At 40.5% G+C, this 12,918-nt stretch overlaps 1 protein-coding gene across 1 annotated transcript in view; it reads right to left on the bottom strand.

Annotated features, from left to right (window-relative positions):
* Nucleotides 1-9,738: 9,738 nt before the first annotated feature.
* Nucleotides 9,739-12,918, bottom strand: part of nphp4 (nephronophthisis 4) — a 195,674-nt gene continuing 192,494 nt past the window's right edge. Inside the window, exon 29 of the mRNA XM_042491381.1 lies at nt 9,739-9,963. Within this exon, the coding sequence (XP_042347315.1) occupies nt 9,823-9,963 (141 nt within the window). The 3' untranslated portion in view covers nt 9,739-9,822. The remainder of the gene's footprint in view (nt 9,964-12,918) is intronic.

A 12,918-nucleotide genomic window follows, 5' to 3' on the forward strand; every position in this document is an offset into this window, starting at 1 on the left:
TACAACAGATGTAGTGCTCCTTGACAAAAAAGGTTTCTGAGTTGTAAGCTTACAGAGGCTAATGTTAGCATGCAGTGGCAAATTTAAGTTGATATTGCTGCGTCATTGATGGCCTGTCAGCTGCAATTTTAAGCATGCCAGCACACTAAACTAGGATGGTAAACATGGTAACATGTTCGGCATCAGCATATTATTGTGACCATATCAGCATGCTGACATTGGCATTTAGCTGCTATATTGATTTTGAGACAATATTGGTTGGCTGGGGTGCTTTCACAAAATATTTACTCAATGAGATTTTTGCTAAATAATCATCAGTATATGATATATTGACTAAGAGGGTAAAGGCAAATAATAGATCAGTCAGTACAGTCTATGCCATCACTTTACTGTGATGCAGCCTTTAAAACAAGGATAGACAAAATTATATTACAATTTCCAAAATGTAAGATATTGTATAGTCTTATATTACAATATCAATATATCATCCAGTCCTAGTACAGCACAGCTCCTCTAGCATGATTGTAGAAACTTCACTAAGTGATGAGTCAAGCGCCTGCATGTATAATAATAACTACATGCACCAAGATAGCGTGACCTCAGTTCAGTGAAACTGCGCATAAAGTTAGCAGGTTTAATCCCATGGTATGCGGTCCACTGAATATACCCAGTAGTGTTTTTCCTGCTGGCACCTGGGCTCCTACTGTAACAATATCCTGCCAAATAGCGTAAAATAAGGTGACATATGTGCAGGGGGTGGTCATAGTGTGACATCTGAATGAATACTGCAGAAACGAAGTAAATACACCAATGCAGCCAATGTTGTATCTCTGGTTATGCTGACTGGCTAACTTCAGCCAAAAGCACTGAGTATTGGTGAGTCATATTCAGCGCTCAGGTGAGGTCGGGACCTTATAAAAAGGCGGTGACCAACTGCCAGACTGTAAAACGGGCATCCAAGAGACACAGTGCTAAAACATGCATCCCTGGCACATCATCACATCAGGGTTAGGGGGGGGGCTATAGCCATGTTACAAATCTTGGAAGAACCAGTTCAGCCGCCTTAGGTGTCATTCGGACTAAATGGGGGAAAAATAATTCCTAACTGTAAAGCAATGAACAGCTAATAATGTGTTGTTTAAACATTCTAAACATAAAAATAAAAGTTCAAAACACATCTTTTTAGCATCTGTCCATTTTGTTTCCACGTCACATCTTGAAAGTTCATAAATACTTCAACTTCAACTCAAATGAACAACATGAATATGCCATTTGTAGTTGCACATATCGGTTTGGCCCTTTGCGTGCATGAAGCATGGGCCATTTTCTGAACAAAGTGCGGGTAGAAAATGAAAATCCAGATCCTTTCTCTGAGGCGGCTGATGAGAAAGATGATGACTCAGACTTGTTGGAGATGGAAAAAGTTGAGCCACGACGTGAGAAAGAACCTATTTTCTTAGCACCCCCACATACTGGTCTAGCCCCTCCTTAGCACCGGGAGAGAAATAATCCTGGCATTGTGCCTGGAACATCCACTTCTACAATGTACCATTTTCTGCTTGATTCTGGTTTCAAATACAAACCTTGAGAAGGCACCTTTCAGTAATATGCACCTGTAGTCTCATCAAAAACTTCAGATGATGACAGAAACATTCATTCCTTCAATGTGCCAAAACTTTAGTGTCAAGTAGCAAGGAATTCAATCATCTGGATCAGACCTCTCACTTAATATTGGTGGCTGTACAGTTATCAAAAAGGAATATGTTAGAATTTCGGTATTACCTTTGATCCTCTACTCTCATTTAACAAACCCCAGAAAGCAATATCCCTAAGAGCATATTTTCATCTCAGAAATATCTCCAGAATCTCTAATACCCTTTCTACCTTTTTCAGATGTTGTAAGACTGACCCATGCTACTGCACTGAACCACACAGTGGTGGTCCCATCTCTCCGCGCATAAAAATGCACATATTTAAATCTCTGCGGACAGAATACAAATGCAAACTAGAAAATACGATCACGCAGTCCTCGATCAGGCATTGCATTCACTTTGTGTAACTGCCTCTGTCATAAAATCTTTAAAAGGGCAGCGGCCCACAATACATCTTTGCTTTATTATTCGATAAACCCACATGGACTTTCCATGTAATGACTACACAAATTATTGTTAGCGAGTATCCAAAGCACAAAGGTGGGGATAAGTTTCTTCTTTCTTACACAACGAGGACTTTTAAGCCGGGGGGGGGGGGTCAATTTATTTGGCACAGCTTTCGATCTGCCTTACCTCCCACTGTACCAGACGTTGCTCTCCCTTTTTCTTCCTTGACTTGAGTTAATTTACAGTTTCAATTTAGGCATTTAGCTGACACTCCTATTCAGAGTAATTAACGGGGAGGGAGCAAATAGAGTTCACAAACTGTTCAAGGACACTTAGAACACGTCACTGGCTTGTAGCTGTTATCGTTAATGAGCCACTGACCCAGTTATAGGATGATCTTTCTCCTGAAGCCCACCATAACATTATCTTAGGCATTTATCCTCAGCTATATAATAAATTAGCAGCAATGAGCACTGATGACTTTAGTGGTGCGCATAAGGAGGACACTTATTGTACATTTAAGATCCATAAATACATACACTAAGTATGTGTGTGAAGTTTGTAGGGTTTTTGAGGCTAGTTGCTGCCTCTGCAGTGTTTTTTGTTTTCCTCTGGTGTAAACCTCTGATGTTTGCAGAGACAAACCTATGAACACACACAGCAGTTAGGACCCTTTCTACCAACAAAAGCACTGTGGCAAAAATAAAAAGCCAAAAAAAATATAATATTCTTTTCTATGTGACCACTGCATTGGCAAAGTTCTGCAGAAGTGAGCTGAATTAAAGGAAGTGTGGCAGTACGGCCAAAAAAGGTCCAAAAAAGAAGAAAATGCTGCATGATTTGGCAAAAACTTGTCAGGTTAATCACATGCATGCAAGTGTGCATGCAACTTGCAAATTTGGTACATTGCTAGTATCTAGATCAGAGGTTCCAAACTGTTCCAGATTTCTATTTTGTCATTAGTTTAAAGTCCACACATTTTCAATTTTATTTCATAAAATGTAAACAACACATTAACTAAGAACCACCCCTTTTCCCCCGTAAAAAAAGCTTTTTGCAAGAATAAAAAGAAATAGCACTTCAAAATAAAAGCTCTGGGCCAAAAAATATATTGTAATTCAAAATAAAGTGAGTTTTTACAAACGTGATATTCACAAGTCACTTGTGGTCAATTCATACCTGTGCCCCACTTTTGGACCGTGACACACCACTTGGGAACCTTTGATCTAGGCAAATGGAAAATAATGGCTGCTGTGTTGAGTTTGAGCCACTATGTGGTATTTAATAAGCTTGGACTGGTTTGTATATCATTTTTTCATCCTGGCCCTGTAGCAACATGCCCACACCAACACAGCCTCTTACATTTCAGTGGTCTGAATGTACCCTAAGCCCCCATCTTTTCAGTGAGCAGTCAACTTCAGTTGAAACATCAACTTCTCAACTGTGGAAAAAAAAGTCTGTCCTCTGCAATCTTCAGACTAAATGAACCAAAGTAAGAGAGGCTGCTAGCGGGGCAGTTCAACACACCCCACAATACTATAGTGCTGGATGAGCCAACAATATACTGACATGTTTGTCCACAGGGCAGTGCTAGAGGAAAGACTACAGCGTTGTTGAAACCTTACGGGTGTATCGCCTTTAGAGCATGCTCAGTGAAAAAAGGTGGGATAAGACCAAGCTGCAACCTCCAGAGCTGAAAACTGTAGCACTGAACATGGAAATGCCAAAAACTTTAGTTCCTAAAATGGTTACTTGAGGCTGGCTCCAAAATCTCCTAATCATCATAGACCCCCATGTTAAAATGCCCAACTTTAAGCAGAAATAAACATGTTTACAGCCTGGTACAAAAAGCAGTTCTAGTCTCTATAACTAATTTCAACATTCATGTCAACTGCGCGTGGTATTACGGGGTATTTTGTGACAGGGTGTCTGCAAGACATCAACACAGTCTCTGAGTCAGCGTCTTGTTCCTCCAAAGCTCCATCCTCTTGTCCAAATATGGTCACTTCTGGTTCCATAAAATAATTTAAACAAGTCTTATGATGGGACCAAGCCTATAGGAACAGTGTTTGTCTCTGAAGCCAATTTGACATATGGCCAAACTGTGAAATTACAACTCCTGGGTCCGTAATGTGATGCCATGGGGCCCAAAAAAGACTTAAATGCATCTGTGAGGGCTGATTACATACTGTATGTTCAGCATACCACGGTTGCCAGGGGTATTTACGTCTTTTATTATCTTTCATAAAATGCGCCAGGCATATGCACATGAGACTTCTGCTTAGACAGCTAACTTTCAGTTCAGCACTATGCTAACTGGAATGAGGATAACATAATTCAGTCGTACAGGTCTTCTTAAATTTTCAATTCTTATTTGACCAAACTGATCAGATAAAACACCTTATCCACTGTTTTACAGCTGCAACAGTAGCAAAAGGCTATATTGTTAGGCCTATAACGTGAACTTAGGTTTCACCAATTTGGTCGTGACTGGCCAGCAAAAATCACATGCTGTCATGAGCACCCTGAATGAAAGGTATTCAAAGAGACTCAAAAAAACAAACATTTAACACACTAATAAGGAGTAGCGCTTGTTATTTTGTTGCACTTCAAAAAAAAAAAAACTGGGACTGACATTTTTTTTTGACCACCTGCTCCCAAGCCCAAGTTAAACCGCCCGCTCACACTAACATTATGTAATCTTAATGCAGTCCTCTACTGAGAAGTTAGCTTTATGATGTCCTGTCCTGTCCGACTGTCGCTGTCAACAGTCTTAGTTGCATCCACAGCCATTTAAGGGAACACCACCAGATCTATTTGAGCTACGCGACAAAATTTAACGTGGAACCACACAAATACGGAAAAAGTTTTACCTGATCCTGTAACTACTTGGAGGTTGGAGCGGTGTTACCACCTGCCCAGGCGGCAAGGTATGAGCAGACGACCCTCTCAGCTCGACCTACCAACCAACTCCAGTATCTGCAAAACAAGCAACAGAGCAAGAGAAACTGGCAGGCAGAGTGGGAGGGGTCGTCACAAGCAGCAACACTGAACAAACACAAGGAGCAAAGAAAGAAAGTAAGGGAGAAGAGAGGGAAAGAGGAGAGAAACTGCTTTACCCACAATTTTATTTGTGGAATGGCGTTTTTAACCTGGCCTATTTTTAAATGAAATTCAGTGTATCATCACTGTATAGGTTGATCTATTTAAGGAGGAAATGTGAAATAAAACTTGACAGAAAGATTTTCTTAGAATTAATAAGGGCTATACAGGCTGGTTTATTTTTGCCTCGTGATAATTTCAAATTAAAAGCCAGAGTTTACCACTTTTTGTATTCTCTGCTGTTTTAGAGGAAAGGGAGATTGGTGAGAACAACAGTGCGAATGTGCTGTATGTGTAAAAGGCTGCCATCTGCTGAGAAGTGTCTTCAGACTGGATGTGTGTTTGCAGAGAGAGGAATAGGGACGCTCCCTCAGACAAACACATTTCCTTTGTGCTCAACAGTCAAGGCTGAGGGAAGGTCCTGCTGAGACGGGTAACGAGGTACTTGAATTTCAATTTGTTAAGAGCTCATTCTTGCACTTGTAATCTGACCCAGCGCCCCCACCTCCTCCCTCCCCGAGATAAAACAAGACAGCAGCTGCAACTTTACCTCTCCTTTCTTTTCTTTTGCTTTCTTCTTCTTGTTTCATGGTTAAAAATCCACACAAGACTTCTGATTTGCCGTGCTGCTTTCAAAGATCACAGTTTTCAAACCTGTGGGTGAAATGTTGCATGTTGCATTTCGAGCCACACCCCCAGTAAACGATGCCAAAGCAGGTGTTTTGCCTTTGACATCAGCTGTGAAACTGATTAGGAGCTGGCAAGATAAGCTTTGATTTTGTTGTTGCTCTTATTTATTCATTTAGTTAGATTTTTCTGTAAATTCTAAAAAAAAAAAAAAAAAAAAAAAAAAAACACCTCCTGAAGTAATATATGTGTGCAGTCTGTGTTTAGTGGTTTATGATCTTCAAGTGAACAAGAATACACATAATCTGTGCTCTCTCTACTGTACGAGTGCTGATCCAGGCCAGCGGTATACATGAGGAGGAGGGCTGGTTGCTAGGTTGCATATTCCTCCCGTTACAAAGCTCTTTGATACCTGCGTCGCTCTCTTCTCTCATAGACATGCACCCACTCACATGGCTCAGGCCAGACACCTACATACCGCCACACAAACACACAGAGACATGCACCAGTGGCCGGGTTTTCTCCAGATCAGGGCAATAACAGGTACCCTCCCACCCAGTCAAAAATCAAGGCAGCCTCTCCGCTGGGCAGCTAGACAGCAGCCGTCTAACCACACTAACAAGGTGAGCAGACAGTGTGAGCTGTTGTGGCGGGTGTCTGTGCTCCTTCAGGAGGAACCGACAACAACTGCACTGGCAGCGCTAATAAGGTGTCAGTGCTGCTCTGCCCCTCACTGAGAGAGCAACCGTGCAGCTCACACTGAAGGTTGCTGCTCAGACCAGGATGCGAGTTTTGAAAATGCACGCAAAACATGCATGCCTCATCAGCCTACAGTGAATCACAAAGTAGAGCTGCTGCAGAAAACATCCAATGCCTACTGGAGATGCCGTGGGTTATTTTGGTCAAATTGGGGACGGATGGCAGCAGGAAAATGTTCCACACGCACAGGTAGTGTAGCATGGAAACATGACGGCTGTTCAAAATCTCCACCCCAATGGATAAAGGGAGCAAGCTGCGAAAGAAAACTTAGCATTTAGGGGAAACGCTCTGATATTTGAAGTCTATCTCGATACATTCACATGATCTGCAAGCATGTTCTAACTGCAAACTCAAATACTGACGCTTGTTCAGTGGCCATATGCTTCAAATTATGCTGCTCTAGGTACATCTCTAGTGTCAGTTTTGGATGTGTCACTTTCTGCTTGTTACATTCATACAGTGTCTTTTAAAATTAAACCTCCTTGTTCAAAAAAAAATGCATCCAAGAGTTCAGTTGAGGCTAATACAAGATTTTAGCATTACCGGGATCCAGATTTCCAAATCACTACCCCCATCTTGGATTTGTCATCCCCGTCTCACTCCCATCTTGTCAAAAACCAATGCTTGGTCTGTGGCCCTGAGCATCAGATACAGACGCACTGAGGCACCCTTTAGCACTGATATTAGATGCACCAGGCATCAGCATTTTTAATGCTACAAACAACTGCCCTAGTTTGGGAAACTCTGGACTTTCACTGAGCAAACCATTGTTTGGGGCTCATGTAAAACCAAACATTATTCTAATAACTACATAGTGTGCTTGTGTTTGTGTAGCGTATGAAGCTAATGACATGTGTCATGTGATATACAGGGTTCCCACACATTTTCACGGACAAAGTTTCAGAACTTTTCTATGACTTTTCAAGAACCTTTTTTTCTTTTGCCCCTCTTGCTCGACTTTTTTCAAACATATAAGATTCAAACCATAATTCCAGCTAGCTGGCATACATGCAAGAAGTGACGGAACGCAGGGACAAAAGTGAAGAAATGTACATAGAAAAAAAAATCTCACACAGATGCATATTAGAGCTACAGTACATTATGTCAACAAATAGAGAAAATAAAACTGCTATTATGTATGTTACATAACAGCAAATTTATCCAGAGAGGATTACTGTAACAATTTCATTACACACACAACTTTCACAAAATCTTCTGAGGGTTTCACTTATTCCATCATTATTTAAGGCCTGAAACATGAGACTGTAGAAATCCATGACCTTTTCCATGGTTGTGGGAATCCTACTTTTGTTGCCTAAACCTAAAGTTTTTCACCTACTTTCTAAGTTTACTTTAAAAAGAGACTATGCATTTAATGAGCATAAACTGATCATTTTCTGTAAAAACTGAAGCATATTCTGAAAGGACACAATGTATGTAACAAGCATAAATTTACCACTTTCACCAAGTGCAGAATGTGTTGGATCTGTTTAGGGGTTGGGGCATTGGCAGTAAGCCTTGGTGATGCGCTGCATTTCTATTGCCGTGAAGAAAAAAAATCCATACTGTCACAGCACTAATTACAGCAACCACTAACTCTTTCGACTTACACATGGTATGTAAGAAATGCATAAAGATTAACTTAAAAAATCCAAACCCATCCTTTAAGTCCAATGTTCAAAGCTGCAGAGAGCATCTTTGAGTAGACGGAGCAGAAGGCTATAGGGAACAAATTATTAAGTGAAATCAGCTTTAAAGTGCATTTCTGTAAGATGTTAACATATTAACATAAAATGGAGAACACAATGAGACTTCAGCTTCAAACAAGATGTTGGTGAAGGTAAAGATGAAGTGCAGCCGGCGTGGTTGCTATCGTCTTTTTATTAGCCTTTGCTGCTGTGCTGAGGCTTATTTTGCAGCCTGCATTCTAATGAGAGAGAGAGAACGAGGAGGGAGGGGGTGGCGGGGGGATTGTGTAACTCTGTGTGTTACATAACAAAATGTGCACAGCCTTCTCTGTCTCTCTCTCTCTGAGACAGAGAGACACACAGCAGAGTGATGGGGAGCGAGCAGGAAGGAGAAGATGGAGAGTTTTAGAGGGTGCCGGTGTTAATGAGGGCGATCTGAAGAGATGTGTGCCTCGCTGGAAAGTCATACCTCATTACGGCACTGTTTCTAATAACACCAGTGATGAGGATAAGTTGTTTGGTAGGCAAGGGGACGCAGAGAGCAGACCCCTGGCTTGTCTTAGATTAAAACTCAACCATCAAGTGGCATTCAAGTGGGTTTACTGGGTAATTAAAGTCGATAAAATGTTATTGCTTTCACCCTCAGCCCACCTGGATGGCTAGGGGATGAACTGTCAGACGTTTGCCGGACATTTCAAAAAGGGGACAGCTCACGATTGAGATTAATCCTCCAATTTGCTGCTTTTGTGCTGCTTTGCTCATTACAAAACAAAAAAGTTAGATTCATTCAATTGCTTTTGCATATTTCTGTTTCTTTCTTGCATCCTCATTTTTGATTTTATGCATAAAGGCACTTTTAAGTTGACAAGGTTTCTACAGCTAAAGGAAAATTAGGTTTAAGACTTTTTAAGGCTTTTTTCATTATTATTTTGCCCAAATGTAAATAAGACATGATTTATTTATGTATTTTATTTATTTTTTTGTTGGGTGAAGGGGTCTGGATAAGTTTATATTTCTCACTCTGCATGTGGGATTCTGCTGCTGTCATTACATTTAGTACCAATTATGAACTTACTTTTAGATTAATGAATCCAACACATTTTGAGACTTTTTTAATGATCTGCTGTGTTCAGTATCTTCTTTGCTTTGGTGTACAGTTGGGTAAAAGTACGTGATGTGCTTGGGTGTGTGTTCAAAACTTTTTAGGAGAGCACCTACACCCTTTTGTCTTGCATTCAATAGGTTTGATTTTCGAGACTTTTTGAGACTCACTTCTTTCATTGAAGCTCATCGAGCCAGCACAAAAAAATCTCATTCATTCTTACAGTGTAGAACACTGCACCTTGTGCAAAAGGCTGAAAACAACATATGCGACAAAAAGAGTTTATTTCAGTCTTAAATATGATCTAATACAAAATTACTCACACGAAATAGAAAACTTCCTGACTCATTTGAGTTCATTTCACACTCAGAAAATAGCTGCAAAACACAGATCAGTCAACATTTCCAGGGCACAGTTTGTACTCGCCGTTTGAAACAGCACCAGGTTATGAGTAGCTGACTTTCACACAGAACGTCTCCTCTGTCTTCTCCTCCAGGTTGTTCACGTAGACCAGGATCTCTACTGAGCCTGGACTCTGGCTGGGAGCGAACCGCAGACCAATGGTGTAACTCTCTCCCCCGCCAATCTGAGCACAGTGAACACAACACATATTCATCTGATTATATTTTTCTGTTCAACAAGAAACAAAGCACCTTTTACCTCAAAAAATAATGAAACGTCTTTTTTGCCTGTGCTCACTTTCTATAATTTGTAGAAAGAATGCTTGAAATTTGTATGACTTGATTTGATTTTGATTTTTGGCATCACATTTTAGTCATCTTTTTCAAACTTGCACTTCCTTTAATTATATCACATAGCTGATTTCTTGATTTGGTTTCCTGATTTGCATAACAGACTTTTGGAGAGAAAAAAAAATCAATAAGGGTCGCCAGTTTACCCATATGATACATCACTTACAGTGGTTTCTACATATCCTCTCGCAGGTTCAGATCTGCCAAAAAAGAAATCAACTTTTGAAGAAATCACAGTGCTCAGTGTGAAATTTACAACATAAAAAAGGCTTGTCATTTCAAGAGGAAGCTACAAATACCTTCCTTAAGACAGATTTTAAAACACTGCAGTGTAATAAATGTCCTGTACACAGTGCAAAAGCTTCCACACAGTGTTACTGTGTATCCTCACTGTGGGTTTCCATTGCCTATTGTAATGAGGGTTATTAATTATTACATGAGGAAACCCCAAATGGCTTGTGTTCTTAATTGTTCTAACCCCTTGACATCACATATTGTTTTTGGCTGAATTGCTGTCTCCTTATACACAGTGCAATTTGATTATTCTTTCCTCTATATAAAGGCAGACAATGCTTAATGTTTGAATGCTTTTCTTGTCAGAGATCAAAGGCTGCGAAAAGCCTTTGTTTGGTCTTTGTTCTGTTTTCCCCTGTAGTGATGAACAAAAATGAACAAACAAATCTTTTTTAAAAACACTCTTTCAAATGTCTGGTATGTACAGGGTCAGCCTGTCGAACACTAGAGTGCTCATGGATCCCCAATGTTTTCCACTTGCTATTATTTTAGGGTGCTTCTCACACTGCCTACTACAGTGAGTGAATGAGAAGTGATTAAATCGGACTGGAGTCCAGACCTCCACCAGCCGAGGCCAATGGTGCATTCATGTGCTCCTCAGTTGGCCAATCTTCTGACTTTGATGTAGTCGTGAAATTTAAGTTGTAATGTGGAAACAAGATGGATACTACAAAGAGGATGTGTTGTATTTTATTGAAGAGGTAGAAACTCAAGCAACAGTTGCAGTGTTTAGAATAACTGTATTAAATTCTATCGTACTTATTGTTCAAAGTGTTTAACCAATACGTTGATAATGAAGAGGAAAGTAAAAGGGGTCAGGTGAGCCATGAAATATGATTGGGACCTCATTCTTCAGATTATTCCGACATCACATGAATGCAGCAAGAGGCTGCAGATATCACATCTGCAACTTGCAGAGATCAACAGATTGTTGGCCAGCAACATTTCTGTAATGTGCTACTGAGCTTACATAGCATCCCTATATACAAGCTGGATGCTGAATCACTTCATGAAAATTAATATTTAGCCCGCTCTCATTCATAATTTCAGTCAGTGATTTAGGTTTTAGACACAGACACCAAAAGCCATCTTTGGCGGTGGTATGATAAGCCACTGTGTGGTCTATCATCTTGCTGCTGGGCAGCGTCAGTGTAAAACATGGACAGACAGAACCTTTTGTGGTGTTATGATATGCCGCAGGTTGGCAGGCCGGCACGTGTTGCGGCCGTATAATATGCTGCTGAATGGTGTCAAGTTAACAATGTAACAGTGCAATATAAGGAGCTTAAAAGTCCCAATATTGAGGATGGGAAGGGTTGTGGACGGGCCCAACAAAGCCCAGACTTTCATCTGGCAGCCCGCTGTTTGCTTCCAAGATGAGTGTTGAGCCAAACCGTGATGTTCTTCCCTAAACCTTACCAAGTGGTTTTGTTGCCTAAACCTAACCAGGTCTTTTTTTGACGTGTTGGCTTTGAACGTACATGTACTACAACAGAGCGTAATGGGAAAATTGACACGTTTTGCAAGAAAGTTTCAAAACTCGGAAGGTTTGATACATGTATATGTATCAACCCGAAGGAACAGAAACTTTGAAAAGAACTGGCCCACCCATTGCTATTTCCCAGTATTCAATCAGACCAGAAGTGTCTTCTAGTATTTTCTGTAATAGCCAGCAATAGATATATGGGTCAATTTGGGGGATTTATGCAGTAATCTTCCCCAAAAGCATCAAAGTATTGATCTCCGCCTTGCTTTCCCTCCTGACAGCTGGTTTTATCACGGTAAGGTAGTTGTGTCAAAAAATAGAAAAGTGTCTCCACATTTGCTTAATGCTGCAGGCACAGTAAATTCTTTATAAGACACCTGCCGCCTTGCTGACAAGATGGAAAAAACAATGGGCTGTTTTTCACTATGCCCACCTTCTCCTGTCTCATTGATGCAGTGTCTTCTGGACAGCAGCAACGAGACTCTTAAATAGTTTATGTGGAAACAGACTCCCTTTGCGTCTGATTCATTTATTTGCTAATTTAAAATGCTGGTTTCCCATTTGTTTTGCCATTTCATCACACCTCAGCGAATGAAAGGCAATGATGGCAGCGACTCCGATGCTTTATGTCTGTGTGTGAGTGAATGAGCTATTAGAGACACTGAGGTAGACAACATAACCATAAAATAACAGCAGTAATTACTGTTATGTCCCTCCTGTTTGGGTCTGGAGGCAAACAAGGAAATCATTCACTTATCCAACATCTGAGGAATGAACAGTCGACATGAGGAATCACTGATATCTTCTGTTCACCTGTCGAGCTGAGAAAAGTCAGAAAAGTTTCTGCTTATGTGTTGGAGTTAACACTAAAGGACACAAAACTTGTTTTTTACAATTGGTTTAATGGTCAAAACTTTTTACAGTGTCCCGCTGCAAAGTTGGTGCATAGTAAGTGATGTCGCAGCATAGCCAATTCATTATTTTAGCTGAGAGTGCACCAAAACTGATT

The sequence above is a fragment of the Plectropomus leopardus genome, chromosome 8, assembly GCF_008729295.1.
Source record: "Plectropomus leopardus isolate mb chromosome 8, YSFRI_Pleo_2.0, whole genome shotgun sequence".
Taxonomy (NCBI): domain Eukaryota; kingdom Metazoa; phylum Chordata; class Actinopteri; order Perciformes; family Serranidae; genus Plectropomus; species Plectropomus leopardus.